At 36.1% G+C, this 26,057-nt stretch overlaps 2 protein-coding genes across 4 annotated transcripts in view; one reads left to right on the top strand and one right to left on the bottom strand.

Moving 5' to 3' along the window:
- COL9A1 (collagen type IX alpha 1 chain) overlaps positions 1 to 26,057 on the top strand; it is an 87,785-nt gene that overhangs the window by 25,377 nt on the left and 36,351 nt on the right. The window contains exons 11-25 of the mRNA XM_042986631.1: positions 4,795 to 4,848; positions 5,110 to 5,145; positions 7,470 to 7,493; positions 8,372 to 8,425; positions 9,712 to 9,765; positions 10,420 to 10,452; positions 11,174 to 11,230; positions 12,656 to 12,709; positions 16,852 to 16,905; positions 19,432 to 19,485; positions 23,300 to 23,353; positions 24,978 to 25,031; positions 25,168 to 25,221; positions 25,357 to 25,410; positions 25,813 to 25,866. Of these exons, the coding sequence (XP_042842565.1) occupies positions 4,795 to 4,848; positions 5,110 to 5,145; positions 7,470 to 7,493; positions 8,372 to 8,425; positions 9,712 to 9,765; positions 10,420 to 10,452; positions 11,174 to 11,230; positions 12,656 to 12,709; positions 16,852 to 16,905; positions 19,432 to 19,485; positions 23,300 to 23,353; positions 24,978 to 25,031; positions 25,168 to 25,221; positions 25,357 to 25,410; positions 25,813 to 25,866 (744 nt within the window). The remainder of the gene's footprint in view (positions 1 to 4,794; positions 4,849 to 5,109; positions 5,146 to 7,469; positions 7,494 to 8,371; positions 8,426 to 9,711; positions 9,766 to 10,419; positions 10,453 to 11,173; positions 11,231 to 12,655; positions 12,710 to 16,851; positions 16,906 to 19,431; positions 19,486 to 23,299; positions 23,354 to 24,977; positions 25,032 to 25,167; positions 25,222 to 25,356; positions 25,411 to 25,812; positions 25,867 to 26,057) is intronic.
- The window catches only part of COL19A1 (collagen type XIX alpha 1 chain), a 394,980-nt gene continuing 381,768 nt past the window's right edge, over positions 12,846 to 26,057 (bottom strand). For all 3 annotated transcript variants that reach the window (XM_042986625.1, XM_042986628.1, XM_042986630.1), the window contains one exon: positions 12,846 to 13,260. The gene's annotated coding sequence lies outside the window, so the exon portion shown is untranslated. The remainder of the gene's footprint in view (positions 13,261 to 26,057) is intronic.

The raw sequence follows: 26,057 nt of genomic DNA, 5'->3' as shown, positions 1-26,057 counted from the left end.
CAGTGCAAGAATCCTCCAAGAACGAATATTTGGATAACGAATTGAGTATCAAACTAATATTTGTATAATACAAATGAAATTATATAATTTGTTGGCTTTCAAGCTCTTTCCGACACACCGAATTACTTGAAACTGTCACATCATAATAGAAAAGTCTGATACATACAAGGCCACTCAATAAACCAGTAGCCCAATATGGGTTGGATTTATTTCTGCATCCCTATGAAACTTGGACCAGTCTTTTGTGTAAAAAGAAAATTTATGATTACATTATTATTATTATTAGTTTTGTGGTGGTTGAAGCATAAACTAATCACCTGGTCTTCTCTTGGTAATGAGTTGAAAGAATTTCAGAGAGAGGGCTAGAGTTTTCTGTGCTTCAGTTAACGGTGCTTTTGTAGCATGCTCGGCCTGCTACAAATTCTTCCTTACCTTTTACCATGAGGTCATAAAGACAATGCCTGCTTTTGCTTTGTAAAGTAATTCCTTCTCTTCAACAGAAATTTTGGGGTAAACAAGTGAAAGTGCTTCAAAATCTCTGGAAGTACCATGTAGTTAACAATGACAAGGAGTTTTATCTTCGTCTATAGCGGCAGTATCGTAGTAAGAAACTCACGTGTGTGCCAGCATTGTAGGCCTTTCCTAGAACAAAAGTTAACTATACTAAGCAAAAAGTTAACTACACTAATTGTATCTGTGTAGAACTTTTTCCCTCAAGTACAGTCACAGACATTATTCCCTTTAACCTTACGATAACCTAGAAGGCAAGTTCGGCTAATATTATTTTTCACAGATAAGAACACTGAATAATTTTGAGGACAACTAGTTTCCTCAGGGACCCAGATTTATACAGTGGTTAAGATAGTGAAAGAAACTAGATTTCTTCATTTTTAACCTTCTCTCTCCAGATAGTTTTGCCTCATGCGGATACAAAATGAAGATCTTAAATGGATGAATAATCAGAAAACTGAGAGAAAAAGAGTGATAGTGAATTTTTAGTATCTGAATTACCAGCCAAGAAAAATGATTTATAATTAATATTTTATAATTATTTGTAGACATTGGTACGGTTCTAACAGATTTTGAAATGGAGCCATAAGGGAGTTATAAGATTCTGGCTTATGCTATTCTTTGGCTCCTTTGACATGTTAAACAAGTCTTTTACCTTGAGACGACACATTGAGAATAATGAAATATCAGTAGCTGGATCAGATTGATGTTTGTTTATCCCTGAACATAGGGGAGCTAAGTAATTAGGAGAGCTTCAGTGATCTTTTCTTGTCGGGTGAACCTGAGTGTATTGGTGGGACCTTAAACCTCCAACCTCCTTGTCTTCTGCTCTTTGGCTCATTGCAAAGCTGTTCTTTTTGGTAACGTTAACAAATGGTTAATGAGATGATGTTTGGAAGAATATAGAAGGAACGTGATTTAAAGGGTAATTATCCTAAGTGAAGTGGATTTTTTGACAGAAAATGTAAAAGACTCATGGCAAATATGCTTGTAGAATTATGCCTCGAGTCTCACAAGCTGAGTAGTTAGAATGCTGGAAGGAAATGACTGTTGAAGGCTGGTGTTCTCTGCCAAGCAGTAGCATGAAAGTTCCGAACACAGTCAGCTTCAGCATCGTCCCATATAGAACTTTATCTTCATAAACATTCATATGAAAGCAACGAAAGCAATTCTTTCTGCCACTGGTATAAATATATATATATATAACCTTGGTTATAACCTTGCACCTAAAGGACAACTGTGTTATTATCAATAATCAATAGAGATATTCTTACAGGCTCTATTTGCTGTGACATGCTCAGTGAGCTTTGTAAAATAGTGTTTTATTCATTCTTATAGCATCTAAGATAGGCAGAAGAATAATTAGAATTAAATACAGGAATTATGGTTAAACTATGTCACTTAAAAAAATTTTTTTTAACGTTTATTGATTTTTGAGACAGAGAGACAGAGCATGAACAGGGGTGGGTCAGAGAGAGAGAGGGAGACACAGAATATGAAACAGGCTCCAGGCTCTGAGCTGTCAGCACAGAGCCTGATGCGGGGCTTGAGCCCACGAACTGCGAGATCATGACCTGAGCCGAAGTCGGATGCTTAACCGACTGAGCCACCCAGGCGCCCCTATGTCACTTTTTATAGGAAAGAGGTTAGAACATCCTCTAGATGTATTCAACTACTATCCCTGGCAGATGTTATATGATTAGAATAGTGAGTTATTAAGGAATTATTCTGAAAGGTCAGTGTAAGTGGAAATAGTCTGACATCAAAGATCAGTTTGATCACAGAAATGTGAGGAAGCCGTGAAATACAGAGCCCAGGTTATTCTAGGATAATATCTAGAATTTTGTGTGTTCATTTGTTTGCAGAACCCTTTGTGAATCAGGTTTTAAGCTCCCAGAGGGCAGGGAACGTGTCTTATACTTCATGTAAACTCTTTACAACATCTCTTTACAACATCTATAGCAGTGCTGAGCATATACTAATGATGATAATAAACAGCTAACATTTATTCAGGGCACACCCCGCCAGGTACTATTTTAGGCATTTTGCTTATATAATTTTATTTTCAAAATTATCATATCAGATAGATATTAATATTATGCCTATTTTGCAGATCAGGAAACTGAGGCACTATACAGTTGAGCAACTTGTCATGGTTGTACAGTTAATAAGTGGCAAAGTTGGGGTTTGAACCCAAAATAAAGATGATATAGAGGGATAAGTGTAATATCCTTCCACCTAAGATGCTAATCTAAATTAAACATTAAGTACTCATGTATCGAGTATGTGTTAGATGCCAGGGGAAATGTTCCAGGATTATTATAATGGATATATAGTCCTTGTCCTTATGGAGCTTATGCTTTTCTACATAGCTGTTTCATAACAGAGTTCACTGTAGCATCTGACACCAAAACGTATTTTCAATTTAATTCAGAGACCTTCCTAGTGATAGACATATTTTATCATGTCATATGGAAGATACTTTACATAAGTGGTAACCTGGAAGCAGCCTTCATGTTGTTCAATAATTTACTTGGTTCTGCTTTATTTTTATGCAGTTGAAATTCTACCATATATAATAGCTATTGTCCACCAATCTTGTCAGTTATTCCAGTCACAGATTGAAGATTGTTAGTTGGTTGCATGTGTGGGAATTGACCAGGGTTGATTTTGGAGGGCATTCACAGGAAGTGGTAGTTAGAGGTTCTGTTAGTCAGATATGCTCTGAGGTATGTAAAGTCTGTGTGTCATATGCGACTCCAGAGAGCGCTCCTGTCTGTATGGTTGGTTTGCTGAAATACAATAGCCAACATTCCATTACTACAGGTGCTCAGCAACTAAGATGCTGGGGCTTGTTCCCAAATTACAGTGTTGTATTTAGACTAAGGTGATTGAAAGTCAAAGTTGGTGAAAAATTGTTTTATGTGTGTTTAATAATGTTCTTTGGTAAACTTCCTGTAATTAGCATTTTCAACTTTTTTTTTACTTCCATTGATTCACTCTTTGGAGTTATGAGGAAAATGGATTAATGTACAGAAATGTAAAAATGGTGGCCAATGAACTAGTTTTCAAGCATTTTAGTGATATTTATGAAATGAAAACATTTTAGTGATATTTATATAAACTATGAGCGATTAAATATGGATTTTGGTGATCCGTTTTTACGTTGGGCTTTCATATTTGCAAGGAACTCCTCCCTTGATTAATACCATTTGAACCTTTTTCAAAATCTTGGTAATAGTTTTGTAAGATGTTTATGTATGCATGCACATATGTGTATATATGTATATCTCCATATCTCCATCCATACATATATATATATATATATACACACACACATACACATATTTATCTTTGGCGAGGTATATTTCAAGATCACATTATAAGTGACATCTAAAAGTGTCAAAGAGTAAAGAAAAAATTTAAAAGATGCATCCTCACTAAATATGGAAATTCATGTATACATGTAGTATTATTATACTTTATAATGTATTTTATATTGAGGGTGATGGTAAGAAAAGTACTGGTAGGGAAAATGAGAATGTTTAGAGGATATGCTTTAGAAACTGCTTTAGTATTAAATATGACCGATATAAAACATGTTTTACTGTAATTGGCTTAAATTCTATATACCAAGTGACACACATGAAAATATATACTTAATTATACCTATTATTACTAAGGAAAATAATGTAGAAACAAGCATGCTCTCAAACATTTTATTTTAAAGGTTAATGTTCTTCAATAAGCAACTGTCATTGCTGGAAGATGGCTAGAGGACTTCAGATAGCTATAAGGCAATAATGAGATTATGTTTAATTCCTATTGAAGAAACATTTTATTAACTCTCAAGACACCATTAGAGAGTTATAGAGACATATAATATTTTTATTTTATAAATGAAGTGAAGGAGGTACATAAGCATGGGTAACTGACAGAGCCAAGATCTGTTGTCCCATTAGACTTAGCTATTAGAACGCTATAATTGTTATATTGCATTTTTCCAAAGTGGAGACAAAAAATACTAAATTATTGGACTCAGTGAGAAACAATGCAATTAGAAGGAAGCTAGGAGCATGATAAAATTTATCAACAGAAATTAACAGTCAGATTTAATGTTAAACATTACCTTTGAATAAGAGTATGGGAAGGTATTTCTTTGTAAATATTTGCATCATACAAAAGTTACCATTCTGTACATAATTAATAAACAAAATGCAATTATGCACTTAGGGATTTGCCTAAGGATGCTATAATAGTTCTAACATCATCTTGCTTTGTTAGGGGTTAACAGGACCTGATGGATCCCCTGGCTCTGTGGGACCAAGAGGACAAAAAGTAAGTTAGCCACCTGTTATTAATTGCTGGTATTAGATGCTGAAGTATAATTTTATTGTAGTGTTTGCAAATCAACTGAAAGATTAGTTATGAAACAGTGGAAATACACTTGTTCAACTAAAATCATGTTTTAGTTGAATTAAGTTAAATGAAAAAACACCAAGATGGGGTATTTTAATGATTTCAAAATTCATGTAAATTACATATTTACATATTCATGCTACAAGGGGCTAAGTACAATGAAGTTATTTTTATTTTTAGGGAGAACCTGGTGTTCCGGGATCTCGTGGATTTCCTGTAAGTAATTATAAAGTGACAGAATTGAAAACCTCCTACCTTTTTCTGTCATTGTGAAATTTTTTTTTAATATATGAAATTTATTGTCAAATTAGTTTCCATACAACACCCAGTGCTCATCCCAAAAGATGCCCTCTTCAATGCCCATCACCTCCCCTCCCCTCCCTCCCACCCCCCATCAACCCTCAGTTTGTTCTCAGTTTTTAAGAGTCTCTTATGCTTTGGCTCTCTCTCCCACTCTAACCTCTTTTTTTTCTTCTTTTTCTTTTTTTTTCCTTTCCCTCCCCCATGGGTTTCTGTTAAGTTTCTCAGGATACACATAAGAGTGAAAACATATGGTATCTGTCTTTCTCTGTATGGCTTATTTCACTTAGCATCACACTCTCCAGTTCCATCCACGTTGCTACAAAGGGCCATATTTCATTCTTTCTCATTGCCACGTAGTATGTCATTGTAAAATTTTTAAATGCAGTTTTTGACATAATATGCATCACAAAGGAATTCATGACTTTTCTGCTATGGTAAGCATTCTATGAGTAGAAAAATTTTAGAGAAATTTGAACGCACACTATAAATACATGTGTCTATTTGCAGGTAGTTTTTCCCAATAGACAACTCCCCCTTTACTTCCCTTGATAGAAAACATTTCTTGCATAATAACGGCAAATCTAAATATGCAGTATTTAGACCATAATATCACACCACTTTCTTCACAACTGGTTGTATCTCTAATGAAACGTCAACCATCAGATATAATTACCAGCCTAATCCTCTGGCTAGTCTTTTCCCGCATTGCCCAATCTCACAATTTGTGTTATTTCTTTATCTGTTAGAGGGTTTGGTTCTTAGGCTGCTTTTCCTTTCCATTTTACTCTTTATTCCTCTTCTGTTCTTATCATTAATCTGTATCTCTCCTCTTTGTTTTCTATTTGCACTGTTTTCATGGCCATATTTCACTGTCTGTCAACTTTTCCATTATAAACCTACTTTCAGAAGTGAATAGCTTTGCTGGCCTTTCTCCCGTATTTTTTTACTCAGAGCTCAACATCTTATAGAGATGCCTTAAAAAAAAAATTAGTGACATTTGAAATTTGTCAAACATCTAGATCTATGATAATGAAATAATTTATTGATTACTTTGGTATTTTCAAGCATGACACTTATTTCCCAAATTGATTTACATATTAAAATGTTCAAATAGGAGTAATTCTTCAAATGCCTTGAAATGCCTTGGAAAAGCCCCACTTATTATTAAAACATACTGCTCATGTGAAATTCTTGCTTGTTTTGGCTGCCTAAATAATTAGAAATAATAATATCATTATCATAGGGTGTACATTGATTCTACTAAATGGTTCATATAGGGATGTTTTAGAAAAGGAAGTCTAGAATGAAAAGCTAACATGAATATAGTATTAGAGATAGCTGTGAATAGAAGTATTCCAGCCAATGTAGGAGAGAAAGGAGTAATAAGGATTCCCAATTGGGGAATATTGAACCTGGAAAGCAAAGATAGAGAAAAAGGGATTCTAGACAGCTGATGTTCAGTTTTATGAAGTTCAACAAGCATACAGTTAGGGTTTAGCATATACTAGTCCCTGTGGTAGGAAATGAGGCTGGGAGGATGAATAAGATGTGGGGTCAGTCCTTGATTATATGCAGTTCAGTGTTGCTAAAGATAAATAAAGTACAAAGGAGAGGGAGACGAAATAACTAGCTCTAAGATCAGATTCAGGATATCAAATTAGGATCCTGTCATAAGTCATTTCAAGAGTGACACCATTTTATTCTCACTATCTACTGGATTTGTCTAGAAACATAGTCCACCTGTCAAAAGAACGTGGTTTCTGGTCCTTTTCTCCCACCTCCACCTGCCCCCCCCCCTTTCTGTGCTGAATGTTCGGGAATTTCCAAACATCACATTATAAATTATAAAGCACCACACTGTATTGCTTTTAAGGTAGATTTCTTATAAAACATGATGAAAAAAAATCTTTAAACTTAGATTTAAACTGATGTGCTTCTTTGTGAGTGATGCTAAATTCTCCTGAGGGCAAGCGTGGATGACTACTTTACTTTGATTTCTTACAAGAACGTTTGGAAAAAATATTATTGGTTAGCTTAGACATCAAAAGAATATTTGAGGTGCTGAAATAAACTTCTTCCGTAGGAGTAGAGCCATGTTTGCTTTTCTTTATCCAGTCGTTACTTTAGAATGAGCATCATGTTATTTAGTGACAAAGTTTATACTTTGTTTTTGAACTGAATTAATGTCTGTCTGTATTTATACTAAGTTTAAATTAATTTTTATTTTAATATTTTAGGGCCGTGGTATTCCTGGGCCCCCTGTAAGTATCATCTCTGGGTGTGTTTCTACACAGTCTATAACAATGGCCAATTTCTCAGCTCCCAAGCTTACTCTCCAACTGACAGTACCCAGTGGTATTTATAGTGTCCTACATACATGATCTTCGGTGACTACTGTGACAGCACTTCTATCCTGCTAAACAAAAAATTTTATTGATTTTAGAAATTTCTGTTCCTTTTTAATTAAAATTTAGTCAAATGAGCTATTATGTTATTGGAAACCAAAGCTAGCACAGATATATAATTCTAAATCAGTTGTTTATCATATTTGATATCATTTATGGTAGGTTGTAAAAAACATCCATAAGTCACCACATCCCTTTATTTATTTAGAATTACCTTTTTTTTTAAAAAATTGAAGTATAATTAACATACAGTGTTATATTAGTTTCAGTTGTACAATGTAATGATTCAACAATTCTGTAGACAACTCAGAGCTCACCACAGTAAGTGTGCTCATCATCTGTCACCAAACAATGTTATTACCATCTTATTGACTTATTGACTATGTTCTCTATGCCGTACTTTTCATCTGTGACTTATTTATTTATAACTGGAAGTTTATACTTCTTAATCCCCTTGATCTATTTCATCACCTCCCTCCTGCCCCACATCCACCTTCCCTTTGGCAACCACTAGTTGTTCTCTGTATTTAAGAGTTTGTTTTGTTGTTGTTTGTTTCTTTGTTTTGTTTTTTAGATTCTACATATAAGTGAAATCATATGGTATTTGTTTTTCTATGTCTGAGTTATTTTACCTAGCATAATACTACTTACTAGGTCCATCTGTATTGTTGCAAGTGACAAGATCTTACTCTTTTTTATGGCTGAAAAATATTCCATTGTGTATATACATACAGGGTCCTCCTGGGGCAGCAGGACTCCCTGGAGAGCTTGGCCGTGTTGGACCAGTTGTGAGTACCACACTGCATTTTGATAGACATTTACTGATTTAATAGAAGATGTTACTCAGAAGGCAAATTGCCCTAACTGTATATTTTCCCCTGCAAATCCAAAAAATGGTAGATGAATTTCATTCCAGTTCATAATATTGATGGGAACCATGGATAATAATGCTACCTCATTTTTGTAGAGTGATTTTAATTTTTTTTCCAAGGCTGTCAGCTAAACTTTTCTTCCCAACTTCCAGAATTAGTGATCAAATCAGGAGATGTCACCTCCATTTTATAGACTCTCAGCCAGAATTAAGGTCCAGTGTCTTTTGTATTAGGCTCTCTGCATAAAATGAATAGCTGAAAATTATTGCCAAGTATATTTCTGTTAGGATCATTAAATTATAATTGAACCAACAGAACTTAACATTAGGCAATAAAGAGCTGAACTTTATAGAAGAAATTGTTGGTAATAAATTCTTGATGTTACTATCCAATATTTCAAAAATGTTGAAGTAGTGACATTATGTGGAGGATAGATAATTGTAAACGCATTGAGAGTAGGAGCCATGTATTATATATTTTTTCTTGCTTCTCCATATGTCTTGCTATTTGATAAAATTATTTACTGAACAAATGAATATGAAATGGTTATAAAGTTAAAATAATTGTAAGATGCTTTTGACTTCTTATGGTAGAATATTCAGAAGGAAAACATACACAAGGAGTAAACTGTGGACGTTAGGGCGAATTGAAACCATTTTCATTTGAATGGCTTATTTGTATTTAGCCATCTTGGATCTCCTGTGCCATTTGCAAGACAGTATGGTGATAGGCCAAGTCATAGGTTGTGGGTGAACAGTACCAGGGAGAGTCTGGCATTGCAGAGATTAACCTGCCATTCCATAGCTTCAGGCTGGCTGCAAACCTTCTTTTGCCACCATTATCTGGATGGTACTAGAAGTACTGGCTGTTTCAGTTCCTCTATAAATCAACTAGAAAAATAGGTGGTGTTTCCAGTTTGTTTCCAGAATAAAGTGATCATGCTATAGAAAAGAATTGGCTTTGCTTTTCCCCCCAAACTTCCTTCTGCCTTGTTTTATTACTTTGGTGAGACTGTAGCTCCTTTATTCTTCTAGTTTTGTGGAGCTAATTGGATTATGGGCCACCCATCGATTTTAGTGGCAGGTCTATGCAAGACTGAGCTCTGTAGGGGTTTCTAGTAATATTCTCTCATGCCTTACCAGTTTTATGCACTGTGTTTTGACATGTGTATAACCACTGTGTCACAATTTTCAATAACTTAGGGTGACCCTGGGAAAAGAGGACCACCTGGCCCCCCTGGCCCCCCAGGACCCAGTGTAAGTTATTTGCAGCTTGAATTTTCTTGTGTCTGAGAGTTGGAATTAAATAAACCCAAGAACCAAAAATGGAAGAACTTGTTAATCGAGTCATCATCCTAAAATTCCAAAATGGCTACCAGTTTTTTTCCCCCATTCAGAACATGGGTCTTCTTAGGACAGAAAAGTAGAGGAATAACAATAGTTTAAAAGGAGGTTTTCTCAGGGAATGGCTTACTCATATATTTGAAGTCCTTTGACTTTTGTGATTTCTCAAATGCTCAAAACTTGGATGTATAAAAGGAACATTTTCAAATGAACTAGTTTTTACAAAGGATTTATACAGTAAGCAATTTAAAAAACAGGAGTTTAAGTAGGAGATAATTCATATTTTAAATTTATATTTGGAGTACCCCATATTTTCTATTCTTTCATTTTATATCCCTTCAGTCCCCTGAAAGAAATAATATACTGAAATTTAGGGGTCTCCAAAATGAACATGCCCTACAAGTCAACATTTTTAGAATATTAGCATATTATATGCAGCTCTTTGTTCCTTATATTTTATTGAACAAATATATTTATTGTATTTTTGTTCAATGAACTTTCAATTATTAGTAGGTTTGAATTACATATTTAACTATATTCTTAACTTTAGTATTTTCTTTACTTTAGGGAACAATTGGTTTTCATGATGGAGATCCATTGGTAAGATGTTTACCTTTGAATGAAATACAGATTAAGTCAAAGACCATGTAATCTTCAGGTCAACTCTCCTTAAAATTACCTTGCTGGAATATGTTGTATTTCTGTTTTACTTTACTTGGATGGTGGAACAATCCATAGAACTAGTGGACTGGTAGTTTGTATACACTCACATTGTAACTGGTTTTCATTATAGAAATGATTTTGTTTTTCCATAATCTCTTTACTTTATGGCTTTCAACAGAGTACCCCTCAATCTTAGAAGATAGAAGCCAAACAGTTCCTTTGAGACTTGTTTTACTTACAGAGTGATATTCAGATGATGTTGGTAAACTGTACTAAGTGCAATGTTAGCCAATTTGACAAGGGTATGTGGACCTCAAGTTACAGCTATTCTAATAGAGGGGAAGGGGAAAAGGATCAGGTTGTGGTACACTAGATTGTCTGGAAACATTTTATTTCTTTATTAAATTAAATCTGAAATAAATATGGCAAACTATTAACATTTATTAAATCTGGATGGTGAATACTCTGTACTTTTCTGTGAGCTAGGAATATTTCTGATTTTAAAAATGAAATATTGAAAAAAGGGGTAGTCAGAGTTATTTAATGAATTTAATTATATTGGGATTCTGTAGCTAGAATCCCTAAAAAAATACCATTTTGTCATAAAGGGAGGCTCTAATTTATGCTCTCCTTATCTATCTCTCTCTCCCTTTGGCAGTGTCCCAATTCCTGTCCACCAGGTCGCTCAGGATATCCAGGCTTACCAGGCATGAGGGTAAGAGAACAATTTCAGTATTTTATATTCAAGAGTATTATCCATAGAAAAACTAGAGCCTTTCCTGTAAGCACTGGCCTTCCTGGTGAAAGACCACATTCTGATGGATTAGGCAAGTCTGTGTTCGCTTGTTCTGCGGCTTAGTCTATGGTCCTTCTTCAGTCCTAGGAACTGTGGCTGGTGCCCCTGGCAGGTACTCCTATGGAGACATGGGTGTTTCATCACACAGTGCTTTTGTTGTTCGGGGAGTAAATACCCATACAATGTATTGGCTTGAGAGACTCTATAACACCAAATGAATGTAGAGAAGTTTGCTTCCTATTGAGGAAGATTGGGGGTAATTGCACACATAATGTATTTGAAACTATTTTGGTTAAGAAAATATAGGGAATACTGTGCATAATAGGCAAGAAAAAAGACTTCCCAAAAATGTTTTCTCTCACTTTATATCATAGTTACTTCAAAATTTACCATAAAAATAAAAAAATATTAAATGTTGGGGTTAGGTGGGATTTTCTCTAGTCTATGAGTCTGAAATTATTTTGAAAATTCCAGACCAATGGAGTTGTGCTATGATCTGAAAGGCCCCAGGGCACTGCTTTTCCAGTCATCCTTTTCTCTAAGGTTAGTTTTAATGGGTTCCCACAACTGCAAAAGATTTGGTCCTGGATTGGTGTCTTATTTTTCACGAAGACCTACACTCTTGGAATGAGAGTGGCTTTGAGAGTGAAAGCTCTGATGTACTTAATTTTGGAATGTTCATTTCCCATTTGCCTCATGTTACCACCAAAAGCACACATATGCTTAGAACAGGTGGCCAGACAGGAAGAGATAGGAGATTTTCTTCTCATGCTCTGCAGCTTTCACTGACTGCCCTTTATAGCTTTCCCTTTGCATCTAAAATTGTGTACAAGAAGAGGTGGAGGTTGTGCATCTGGGGAGATCCCTTCCACCTCCATGAAGGTACAGAGGAGGCAGAAGGGTTTTCAGAGCAGCATCGAGAGAGCAGGAGATAGCCAGCTGAGCTGGGTCATCTTTGGGAAAAAGGTTACTGATGTTGGAGAAGACTTAATGCTCTTACTCCAACTATGAAAGGATGTTTAGGATAGAGGGATCTAGGGAATGGCCAGCAATACATCATGTTGCTGAACCAGAGAATAAAGCTTTTGCTATTCTAGAACAGTGTTTTTTTATTAACTAAAACTTATATTTATCATCTACAACAGTCATGTAATACACATGGCAGTATTAAGGTCATTTAAGGTAGTCATTTTCCTTGTGACGTAACCTTTTTCTGTGTAGCAGAAACTGACACAGATTTAGGGAAGCAAGATCACTTTATGAGCCTTCTGACCAGTTTCCGTAACAAACCCAATACAGTTATTTTTAAATTAATTAATTAATTAGTTAATTATGCATTTTTAGGGTCATAAAGGGGCTAAAGGAGAAATTGGTGAACCTGGAAGACAAGGTCACAAGGTAAGGAAAATGAATATATAGTGGGTAAATTGTGATTAGGAGGAAGTGATTACTTTTATTACAAGAAATTATAGGGAATAATAAAGCATATTTTATCCTTCCTTTTCAAATGATGATTGACAAGTTTTCAGTAGATGCATTAATATTCTAAGTATAATATTCTAATGTTGTTCAATTGTAAAAAACAGTAACTCACCATACATTTCATTCTTTCCTGTGTTGCTACCCCTTGCTTTTCTTTTGAAATCAATCACACTCAGCTTTTTTCCTTGATGCTTTTGATAGTCAAACATTATTCAGCTAGTTTTCCCACTCCAGTAAACAAAATTTTATGACATGTGTAAAATTTTATGATGAGTGTTGCTGACACGAGCAAACAGGAAGTTGATAGCTGATGGCTTCTCATCTTAAGTTCTGAAATAATTTGTTTCTGACTTCATTTCAATAGAATTTAGATGTTGAGTAATATGGGAGTTAGTGATAGGACTTCTGTTATTGTCTGGATAGAAACATGGCATCCACAGCACAGCCTACATTGGGGCTGGCATGCCCTGCAGAAAAACCAACATAGAAAATTAAAGTAAGGTGACTTACTTGCTTTTTTTTAATCCACTAATGTCAATTGTCTTTAAGTGTCTAAGAATTTGACTTTCTGCTTAATAAAAGTTTTGTCCCTGTTAATTGTGTAATGTTTTACAAAGTCAAACTGTTCTTATTCATGTGGGTTTTCTAGACTTTGTAGACTATGTCCTTCTACACCTTAATGGGGTGGAGGCAGAAAATTAGTCTTTTTCTTTGGAGGAGCTGGAGAGGCAATTTATTAATATCATCAGGCATTAATATCCTTGAACTCTTTAGCTAAAATCAGTCTGTTGAGCAACCTCAGATAATCAGGATAAGTAAGCCCATTTTCTGTTCCTTATTACAGTTTGGTCATTTATTTTTAAAGTCTTTTATTGCTTAGGCACTGAGTAATTAAGGCATTTTATTTATCTGGAATGTAACAGCTGGGTTAATGTCAAATTGGAGCAAGAAAAAAACTGAGTACTTCAGAAATTTTTCTGCATGCTCATTCCTCCATTAAATCTTAAAATTCACAACTAAAAAATCCAACAATTATTTATTAAGTTCCTGCTGTGTGGCAGGGTTTATTCTAAGTGCCAGGGGCATAGAAAGGAAAAAAAATATGTCCAACCACGGAGACTGGCTAAATTAAGTATGGCATGTCCATATAATAGAATATTATCTAACCACCAAAGAAAAGGCGTGTAAGAATATTACAGTGCACCAAAAGGTTTTCATGAGGTAACAATACATGTAGTAAAGCAGATATAGTAGACTTCTGTTATTTTTGATGCCATCCATACCTTCTTCCTTCTTTTGGTGGCCCCTTTTCTTTGTGGAATTTTTACAACCCTGTCCCATGGGCTTTGAGGATGGAGCTGTCAGTCAGAGTATTTTCCTCCTCTTCCCCAGAAACCAATAGTTTTGATACCTATACAAGTCAGTTATCCAGACTCTCAAATATGGCTTGGTTTTCAATGGGGAACCTGAAAACTGTTTTGGTGTGTGAGATAACTGGCCAAAATTTTATTGGTAGGTGTTGAAAACTCCTTTAATTTATTTCACTTGTTTTGTCACTTACATCTCTCAGTGGGTGTCTTTAAAAACTTACATATAAAGATAGGATGACAATAGCTCATTAAAGAATGAACCTTGAAAGGGTAATAGATGCACTGAACTGTAAACTTAAAGTGGATTCACAACTCTGCCTTGAATTTACAAATTAGTTAATAAAGATTTTTAAATTTGTTGATAAATATAGAAATGAATAGTCAAAAATCTTTCTGTAAAATGATAATAAATTGCTGTTCCTAAATTTGTCACTTAATGTCAGGGTTATTGATTAGTTGTGTGCTATTCATCTGCTGGTGAAATATTTAAATCAACTGTATTAGTCCAAGGTTTATCAGGAATCTGTGGGAAAATATCCCAAACCTTGCTAATGGAAACTTACTGTGCACATATGAGTCACTGTTGTTTTGATAGGTAGGGAAATATAAGTAGCATTTAATTGTATGCATGTGTTGATTACCCACTCCAATAGCTAATTCACTGGCTTTCCCATTGGGACGGCCTCTCCTCGCCATCAATTATATATTCTTATGGAATATAATCTGAATATAACTATGAGACTAAAACCACTATGTAATACCCTCATAATTCTTTCAAAAATCAAGTATAAATGATCTAGGCATAACTTAGTTCTTTGTATTATATGTCCAAAGTTTCTATATTAATATTGCTATTCAATTTGCTATATTTCTGTGTGTATATGTGTGTGTGAAAATCTCTTTAAGGTATGGTCTGTAGAGCAAGAACATGGGTGAACTGAAACATGTAATAAAGAAACAACAGAAATTGATTTTTATCTAATATTATGTACATAATATTAAAAATGGAAAATTTTTCTTATGATTAATTTTACAATTTGAGATATCCATTACCACAGGAAATGTAGGGCAGTATACTTATTGTAAAAAATAAAACCTTTGTCAGAGGGAAAAGTAAATTTTTTCTCAGAGTCAATCAAGTAATCTTTCTATAAGAAACAGCAGTTGAATTTCTCTTCAGAATATACTAACATTTTAAAGTATATCAGAGGCTATAAGGTTAGTATCAAAAAGTCAAAACAATAATTAGTTAGAAAACAAAATGGAAGAAGATTCCATTGGCAATTGCTACCAAATGGTCAAGATACCTTAGAACAAACTTAAATATTCAAGACTAACATGAAGAAAAGAACAAAACTTTATTGATTGAAAGAAAAAGATTTGATTAAATAGATACACTCAGTTCTAAGATAGAAAGGCTCAATATTGTAAAGATTCTAATTCTTTCCATATTAATTTCTTAATTTAATACAGCCCTAATACAAAGCAGGTAGTATTTTTGTGAAGATCTTCTGAATAATTCTAAAGTTCATCTGAAAGAGTAAGCATGTAGGAAAAACTGAAAAAGAGTATCGATGAAAAATAAAGGTAAAGGAATTCTGTCTGAGATTAAAATGTATTATGAAATTTCAATAATTAAAATGTTGTGGTATTGGCAACATCATACAACAGATCAGAAAAGCAGAATGGGAAATCCAAAAACAAGTGTATTTAACAATTTAGTATGTTAAGGAAGAATTTTCCAGCCTGTGGGGAGAGATATCTGTGTGGAGGTATCCTTCAATAAATGATATTAGAGAAAGTGGTCAATTACCAGGAAAAAAGAAAATGATAGATTTCTATCTTATATTTTACATTAAACCAATTAAAGATTTCTATGTAAGAAATTAAACTATGAAACAACTAGAGGAAAAATACAGATGAATATTTATGTATTTTTGGGGTGGAGAAAGCTTTTCAATGGGTGACATCAAAGGTAGAAGCCATGAAAAGAAAGAGTGATTTAAATACTTTAAAAAATTGTATATGGCAGAAAAATTATAATAAGAAAAGTTTAAAATGAAAATCACAATTTGGGGTGCCTGGATGGCTTAGTCAGTTAAGTGTCTGACTCTTGATTTCGGCTCAGGTCATGATCTCACCGTTCGTGAGTTCGAGCCTCACATTGGGCTTTGTGCTGACAGCACGGAGCCTGTTTCAGATTTTCTCTCTCTCCCTTTCTCTCTGCCCCTCCACTGCTCTCTTTCTCAAAATAAATAAATTAAAAAAAAAAAGAAAATCACAATTAAATAATGTTGTAGTTTATGGAAAAGTTTGCATAGCATGATCATATTTTCCTAAAAATACACCCCCCCACACACAATACACACTTGGAATATGAATGTATGCATATTCTCTCTCCGTCATTTCCTCTCCCACCCCCACCCTTTTTTAGAGAAGCATCTAAGATGTTACAGGTATTTATAGTTGAAAAGTGGGATTTGGGTGACTTTATTTGTATAGTTCTCTGTATTTTCTGAATGTTACACGATTAATATGGATTATTCATATAAGCTAATTTAAGAAAGTACAGTAGCATAACTGAGGGGATGCCAAATGAATTTAAAATGTGCTGAGTTACAACGAGCCTATATCTATCTATGCTCATTTGCTGCAATAACATTTGGAGTGCTTTCTGTTGTTTCTTAGGGTGAAGAAGGTGACCAGGGGGAACAGGGAGAAGTCGGAGCTCAAGGACCTCCAGTAAAGTATTGTTTAAAAATATTTAGGATATGCAAATATTCTTTTTTCATGACTTTTGGAATATTTCATGTTTAGCATTTGAATTAATAGTATTATATGAACATGGTATTCTGTATTTTTCCACCAAGCCAGCACTGGGAATTTACCATTTTTTTGAAATAGGAAAGGATCCCCATTATACATTCAAGCACCATTTTAACAAAACAAAATGTACCTATAATTACATACATTTATTTACTAGGTTTCAGGGCTAGGCTATCTGAAAGCAAATACTGAACACAAGAGGATGATATATGTCTTTCATGTTCTATGGTGCTATCATATGATACGGAAAAATTCAGGTACGCTGAATCTGTAGCAGGTAGATCATCGACTGGATTTGATGTACCTTATGCCAGCATGCAATCATTATAATTAGAACATTTTTAATTCCTTGTAATCATGTTTTTTTTTTTTTTAATAAAAAGTTGGTCCCTTGTGCTTTGGCAGATTGCTGCAATTAAATGCACAGTGAAGTAATCTGGGGCATTGACATACGTCAATTTAAAGTGTTTGGGACATCAAAATTTACATTACTTTTGTATATGAAAGTAGAATTGTTACACTTTTTTTCTTGTCAGGATGAGTAGTAACAATTATGGAAATAATAATTTCTGAATATTGATTGAATTGCAGCTAGCCATGGTCTTTACTATGTAAAGCACAGACTCAGGTCCTATTCTCAGAAACTAAAGAGTTAGGGAGGACAAACATGGGACCACCACCCTTCCTTGCCCTGCTCTGCTATTCCCCAAACAACTGGCCATTTATGAAAGAATTCAGGGAGTTGTGCAGATTAGTGCTTACCCAGAACTTAAGGAAATTCCAGCTAAAGGAAATAAGTCTGCACATTTGTAAGAAATGGCCTCTGCTTTTAAGCCACATAAGAACTTTAAGGAAACCTGGAGGAGTACAAGGGGCTTACTCCAGAAGCTTGTCTTCCCTGAGCCTTTGATAGGAGACAAGAAGGAGATGGACTTTATTTTACAGGAGAAAGATGGAAATAAGTAGTGTAAGAGACATATGTTTTTTGTTTTTTGTTTTTGATCTGATGAAAATTTGGTGGAGAATTGGAGTTATTTTTAAAGCCATTCCCCCAAATCCTCAGAACAGGATTTTGCAAGCAGCATTTAAAAGTATTTTCATGGATTAAGGATATCTGTTGGGTGCTGCATGGCTCAAGCATGGGTGATATTGTAGCACTTGCTGACCTTCTGGTGTTTGGGAGTGGGTTTGCCAAAATGTTTCTGTAAAACTCACAGATTTTCACTTTTTAAATGTACATCTATAAAGTAATGAACAGATTTTTAAAAAATTTGCTCTTTGGAACATGTATGTATACATGAGCTCTGCCCTCCCAAGTCATCACCTTGGGAGACAATACATGGCATTCTGATGTCACTGCCATTGGCTCAAATATTTTTGGAATTCATTTTGCGGAACTACCTTCAGAAAGAGCAGTTTTAATCTGAAATGGCCACATCTCAAGTGGTTTACATCCCAAGTGGTTATTCTAAGCTGGATCATGTTACATATTACATCTTACATGTTCTAGCAGGTCATTCCTAACTAGTCTGCATAGAATTTGTCACTTGTCTGGATGAAGGGTTGGCCACTAAAGTGCCCCGTTTTCTCTAAGTGAGAACACGAGAGAATGACTGGCCTGGAGCTACCTTACTGTAGGCCAGTTATAGTGGACAGTTAGCAAATTGCTCAGAAGTGGCTTTTCCACTTTCCTGAAGGAGCATCTACCTCCTGCTTCTCCCAAGAGAACACCCAGGCCCACTCTTTACAGGATCCACTCCTGGGGACCTGCTGCTGTGACCAGAGAATTGAGAATGGTGGCATTTTAGTATTAGAAAAGATTCTGGAAATCACACTCATATCCTTACTTTTAGAATTACCCACTCCTTTGCCTGGGATGAGGTGAGATGGATTCTTACTGCCCCAAGATAGAGTGCCTCTATCATGGAGATGGTATAACAAATAGTGACCCCTAGTGGTTAGTAAAGACTTTAGCTCCATTTACAGGTCATAAGCTTTTGTGGGCTAGTCTAGAAACCTAATTGCCTTTGATAGCATACACTGGTGGGGAAAAATTATTCCAAAGTTTAAAATCACAACCATCTTACATGTAACCAACTTACAAACCATTAAGAAGGTAGAAATGGCAGTGTATTCTCTACCTGAGTTAAAAGATAAATCTAATACATGATTGTAGTTCTCTTATGCAGTGATGTTTCTTTTTTGTCATCAGTAATTGCTCCAACTCCAGGTATGCATATGTCTTCAGAATTTTAAAATTCTTTTGCCATCAGAATAATTCTCCTTGGATTTTCTCTCTAAACTAGAAACATTTGTTTATATAATGTCACTGTTTCTTGTTACCTTTGGTTATGTTAACATCCTTTTGGATCAGCTTTTGTGATGAGAGAAACAAGTGTGTGCTTCAACTAAAGCAATTCACTGTTGTTTTTATATTTCCAGGGAGCTCAAGGATTAAGAGGCATCACTGGCATAGTTGGGGCCAAAGGGGAAAAAGTAAGATGATGATGATGATGATGATGATGATGATGATGATATGATAATCAAATGTGTAAATATTTGAATTTTTTGCCACTTAAAAATATCTTATTTTTAGCAACATTAAAAAAATTTTTTTAAGGTTTATTTTTGAGAGAGAGAGAGAGAGAGAGAGAGAAACCGGGGGAAGGGCAGAGAAAGAGGGAGACACAGAGTCTGAAGCAGGCTCCAGGCTCTGAGCTGTTAGCACAGAGCCTGATGCAGGGCTCGAACCCTCAAACCACAAGGTCATGACCTGAGCTGAAGTCTGACACTTGACCGACTGAGCCACCCAGGTGCCCAAGCAACATCATTTTTTATTTTTTATTTGCTTTGTGGATGTTTAGTTAGGTTTTCACATTTCTGTTATAAACATAGATGATAGGAAAGAGTAGTACATATGATACTTATGTATTATATATTTTAAATTATCTCGAGTAAATAGAAGTAAGCAGGGCTGTTACATTTTATCTCTTTATCATTATCAATAGTTAATACTGATAGCACTGACACAATACCTGGAAATCAAAGCAAAGACAAGGAAGGAATGGAAGGAAGGGAGAGGTAAGAGAAGGCAGGATATCCCTAAGGACACTGGGGCCATCTGTGGCTCTCTGCTAGGCGGATTGCTGAGCTCTGCCTTCAACAGGAATCCTATACTTGTGGCTGGAGTTTTCGAATCTGTCCTTAGCCCAGTTGCAAAGACCAGATTCTCCTACCACTTCCATAGCAAGGCACTGTGAGATGCTGGGGAGATTCTACAAGTAATAAGGACTTCAAATTTGTTACTTATTGGGAGAAACGAGTGAGTAGATAGCTAACTACAATGTATACAAGAGACCCATAAATTTGAGGGCAAGTGGTTTGAGGGAGTGAAGATGAAGGAGTGGTTACTCTTGATCAGGGAACTGGGAGGGCTCAGGGAGGAGGTGGTGACATCAGAGGGATGCCAGACCTACCTGGAAGACATGCTCCTACTGGTGGAGGATGGGGCTAGGGAGGGCTTGGCTGAGTATCATGAATGAAAACCTTGGAAACCTGAACATTCATGCTGTGTTCAGAAATGTCTTTCTCACTGTGTATGTGAGTGTGTGTAGGGGTGTGTCTACCTTCTCTATCAGATTTTAAGAAAATGGTTACTACTTACAGAGTATGTTAGAAAAGCCACTTTGTGGGCTTGGAAAAAGAAAAGCACTTTGCCTACCACCACTTCTGACCCTTACCTCTTTCTCTTTAGAACCTCTGGAGCTAATTTGTGTCATTTCACACAGAAGCACAGGACTTTTATTAACTGCTAAGTGGGACTAACTTGCACATTGTAGGTGCTCAAAAAAATAAAACTAAATTTTTTAAAAGAAATGCATATTTTTGGAAATTGAAGGAATTATTTTGTGACTCTTTTTTTTTTTCAGCCTTGCTGTCCCTTTTGGGTATTCTCATTCTGCCTGTTTTACTCTTCCATTTCCTCTAGAATATTTCTTTTCTAAAAACACTGTATTTTAAAAAACATATTTCATATTTCTATATTCATGTTACCTTAAGTAACATTCTGTGTGTATCTCTTCTGTTATTAAGTAATACATCCCATTTGTTTTGAAGTTGCTGATACCTAGGCCTTCGCTTTTTCTGGGTTTAAATCATCTAAAATATGTGACCCCACACTTTGAAACCAATTACTGTTCTGGATATGTTCTTTATTTGAGGCATGTTTTTTACTTGGCATTTTTCAAAATTTCTCATTTCCTCTGAGTTCTGTCAAATTGCTTTCCATAAAAAAAAAAAAAAAAAAAAAAGCAAGCTCTTCTCATGAACTCAGACCCCTGGCGTGGTTGCCTAGTAACAGCATTTTGGGTCTCAGCTTGTGCTGAACAGCAATAAGAGAGAGAGTGAGTGCATCACAGCCATTTCTATAATGCAAAGGCCGGGCTCCGCTCTCACCACGCAGGGTGAATGATGAATTCAAGGTCTTTTTCGGGTCTTCCAAATCTCTCCTTCCCTGGTGAACGTAGACTGCTTTCTGCTCTGTTCTAGTTTTTAGGGATCAAAGAATTTCAAGGCTCTGTGGTGCCTCTGCTTCGGTTGTGTCCTTTATTTGATTCTCTCTTTTCTGAACCTTCTATCAAAGGTTTTCTGATTCTTAATTCTTACTACAGATGCTGTCCACCTGGTTTTCTTGGGCTGACATCCATCCAATACTCTTTGGACTGTTTTCTATTTATTTTATCATCTCCTTACCTCACCCCTTTTCATTAGGAGATGGCCTGTGGACTCCAGTGGCCCTTCTGCCTTCTCATTCACTTAGCAGATGAGAAAAAGATTTAAAGAGGGTTGTATTTTATCATGTAGCCTATGCAGAAAGCACTAACCGCCCCCCCTTTTTTGTTTTAAAATCACAGTTTGATTCTTATAATTAAATAAGAAGGTGACATGTACAATATAACCAAGTCGGAATTGATTTCAAGACAATTACATTTCTAAAGCTGTGTAGTTTTTATGCCACCATCACTTGGTAGGGTGTTTGTTGTGAAGGAAGTAAATGAATTATTTCATATAAACTGAACCTAATGTCCATCCAGGATGGAAGAGGGCATACTCAAATCCTTATTACAATTCGTTCTTCTAAACCGCATGGCTGGACTTCTGATTCTGGATCTTGGTGGAAATCCAGTGTCACAGAATCCCACCCACAGCTGCAGCAGCAGCAGAGTCCACGCCAACTATTCTTTGGGTGGCTCCTTGGTCTTCACCGCTAACAAATTCCCATCAGAATCCTGAGAGGCCTGCAGGGTGAGTACCAAACCTCTTCAATAGGTTTGTCAAGTTCTCTAAACAGGTACCAGTGTTTTCAGTTCATGTCATCAATCAAGAATGGATACAGTGTTGGGGCGCCTGGGTGGCGCAGTCGGTTAAGCGTCCGACTTCAGCCAGGTCACGATCTCTCGGTCTGTGAGTTCGAGCCCCGCGTGGGGCTCTGGGCTGATGGCTCGGAGCCTGGAGCCTGTTTCCGATTCTGTGTCTCCCTCTCTCTCTGCCCCTCCCCCGTTCATGCTCTGTCTCTCTCTGTCCCAAAAATAAATAAAAAACGTTGAAAAAAAATTTAATAAAAAAAAAAGAATGGATACAGTGTTAACTTAAAATATCCAGAGTGGTATCAAAGACTGGCCATAAGTACTTTGGGTGGGATGAGAAGATGCAAACTAAGTGTTTTCATATCTGAGGTGTCTGATTAAACACTCACCACGGGTGCCTGGGTGGCTCAGGTGATTAAGCAGTCACGCAAGGTCATGATCTCACAGTCTGTGGCTTCAAGCCCTGCATTGGGCTCTGTGCTGACAACTCAGAGCCTGGAGCCTGCTTTGGATTCTCTGTCACCCTCTCTCTCTGCCCCTCCCCGCTGGCACTCTGTTTCTGTCTCTCTCTCTCAAAAATAAATAAACATTAAAAAAAAAATCCCTGGAGTTCACTGATGAATACAGTATATGTTGCAAACACAAAACCTCCTTTTTTATCTGGCTATTAAAGTTCTGTAGAAAGACTGATGTGCCCTTTAATATAAATGAGTAATCTTGAGGTGCCTGGGTGGCTCAGTCTGCTAAGTGTCTGACTTGATTTTCAGCTCAGGTCATGATCTCATAGTTAGTGGGATTGAGCCCTGCGTTGACAGTGTGAAGCCTACTTGGGATTCTCTCCCTCCCCCTGCTCTCTCTCTCTCTATCTCAAAATAAATAAATAAACATTTAAATGGCTGATCTTAATTTCATTTCTTTGTCTTTTTTTTTTTTTTTTTTTGTAGGGTGCTCGGGGCTTAGATGGAGAACCTGGGCCTCAAGGTCTCCCTGGTGCACCTGTAAGTAGTTTTCCTTTTACAAGACCCAATGACAGATTCTTTAGCAATGATCAGTAAAGATTATTTGCTCTGTGTGTGTGTGCATGTGCATGCATGTCTTCCACATGTGAATAATTAAAGTAGTGAAATGGGCAATAGTTTTTATATTTATTTAAACAAATTTTAATCATGACGAGCATCACTTTCTTGGACAAAGAGAATGTTCTTTTGACTTGGTATGGATTTTTGTTTTTCTTATCGGTGAAGTCAAAATGTTGAGTTTTTACATTTGTTGTGTTTTCCTTTTGTTTTGGTTGCCAGGATGCTTATAGTCACAGTAACCATCTATTACTATATTTCAGTTGCTTGGATAATTCTTTTTCTTTTCTATGATTTCTGACCTCATTATTCTATATTTTGACTGTCACATGCACATGTGTCCTTATTACGGGCTGCCTCACACCTTTTCTAGCAATAAATACAAAGCCGTCTATTAATAACCGCTTTGATCACAGAAAAAGTAGAGAAGGTATAATTAAAATAGAATCTCCAACTATCAAGCTCCTATGGCCCAGTGGGAAAGACAGAATGTAACTATGTTGTACATTACAAGATCAAGCACTAGAATATGTGGTGGAGGTAACCCATGCAAGAGGATCTTAGAGGCAGGTTGACCTGGAAAGCCATTCTGGGGGGGATGGGCAGCAGAGTACAGGTGAGAAAGAACACTGTTGGTGGTGATGGGGGTATGTGTTGTCATAGGGGCTGTTACTGTCTGGCATTGTAAGTTTCTACTGAGAAGATGAAATTGAATAGATGAGGTAGGATCATATTATGGAGTACTTTTAATGCCAATCTTAGCAGTTTGAACTGATATAGTAGCAATAGGAAGCCATTTGAGATTATAGAGTGGTTATGCAATTCAACAAAAGCTGTATTTTAGGAAGACACATCCTCTATTACCGCCTATACCATAAATCAACATTAGCCAGATAATTTTGACAGGGACCCCTATCATTGCCTGGAGAATGAAATAATATGGGGACAAGACTGGCAACTGATCCAAACCTCAACTCAGCAAGATAGTCAATGCATTTAGCTGATATGTAGACATAGTTACTGATGTCAAGGTTATCTGCAGCATGGATCTTAATTTTATTATACCTATACATCCAAAGAACACAGAAGCTTTATCCATTTAAAATGAAATCAAAAGACACGTAAGTCTCAGTTATCCCCATGGCAATATAAATTTTTAAGACAATGTAATTTTATAAAAAGATTTCTCGAGGGGCGCCTGAATGGCTCAGTTGGTTAAGTGTCCGACTTCGGCTCAGGTCATGATCTCATGGTACGTGAGTTTGAACCTCGCATCAGGCTGTGTGCTGACAGCTCAGAGCCTGGAGCCTGTTTTAGACTCTGTCTCCCCCCCTCCACCCCCATCCCTCCCTGGCTCACACTGTCTCTTTCTCAAATAAACATTAAAAAAATTATAAAAAATAAAAAGATTTCTTGAGCTAGGCATCCAAGTCAGAGCAAAGGTTGAAAGAGCAGTAGTAAGGTAATATGGATGGAGTTTTATAATTTCAAAAGTCTCTCAATAAGTGACTTCTGCTTGTATTAACAACATTTTATTTTCATACAGGGTGATCAAGGACAGCGAGGACCTCCAGGAGAAACAGGTCCCAAGGGAGATAGAGTGAGTTCCAATTAGTGTTAATCACTATAAACATGGTGCTTTTTGGTGTCCTCTGATTCTGCTTACCTCTTTGATGTGTCCTAAGTATTGTGATAAATGAGCATGTCTTGTCTATCCTTGCCTTTCTGCCCTGCAGGGACCTCAAGGTTCTAGAGGAATTCCTGGTGTCCCTGGGTCCAAAGGAGACACGGTATGTCCTGAGCTACAGTTATCAAGCACATTTTTCAAAGTGATTATTAACTTGTAATAAAACTTTAGAAAATAATGAAGGGAAGAAGGCTGTGACTATTTCTGAGAGACAGTCTGTTTCTTTGTGTGTCTGTAGGGCTTGCCAGGTGTGGATGGCCGTGATGGGATACCTGGAATGCCTGGAACAAAGGTAGCTGTGTGGCCCTGGCCAACCAAGCACATCATTTCCATTACTACATTACTGGGAAATGTATTTAGCTGGCTTTGGCTTTTCTCCTCCTTTTAATTTTTAAATCAAGTGTCAGCTGAAAATACTATTAGAATAGTATGTTTCTTTACTTGGTTTTAGGAACTCAGTAAAATTGCCCTGTTAATGAAAGTCGCTGAAAGAAACTGTGTATTTTGGTTAAATTTATGTCCTAAGTCCATCGTCCTCCTCCCCCCTCCCTGAACTGGATCATATTATAAAAGTGCATGTAAGGTCAGATGTAGAGATTATCCTTCTACTTAGAAGGTCTGTGTCCTTTTCTTTCTTGAAAGAAATTAAGCAGTTCATACAAGTCCAATGATGCATACAAACTTCTTTTTTCAGGGTGAACCAGGGAAACCTGGGCCTCCTGGTGATGCAGGATTGCAAGGGCTACCTGTAAGTATTTGAGTCTTTAAATGTTTATTGGTTTGGGTACATATTTTGAAAATATGAATTTTAGGGAGAAATAACTTGATAAGTTCTGGGGAACATATATGATACTTTAATTTTATATTTTTACAGTTTTACATTTTCTACTTTTTTCTGAATAACTAGCTATTTCTCTAATAACTATACTAAGCTTTAAT

Source organism: Panthera tigris, chromosome B2 (genome assembly GCF_018350195.1).
Source record: "Panthera tigris isolate Pti1 chromosome B2, P.tigris_Pti1_mat1.1, whole genome shotgun sequence".
NCBI lineage: Eukaryota > Metazoa > Chordata > Mammalia > Carnivora > Felidae > Panthera > Panthera tigris.
The sequence above is the reverse complement of the archived record's forward strand: the minus strand, read 5'-3'. Positions and strand labels throughout refer to the sequence as shown.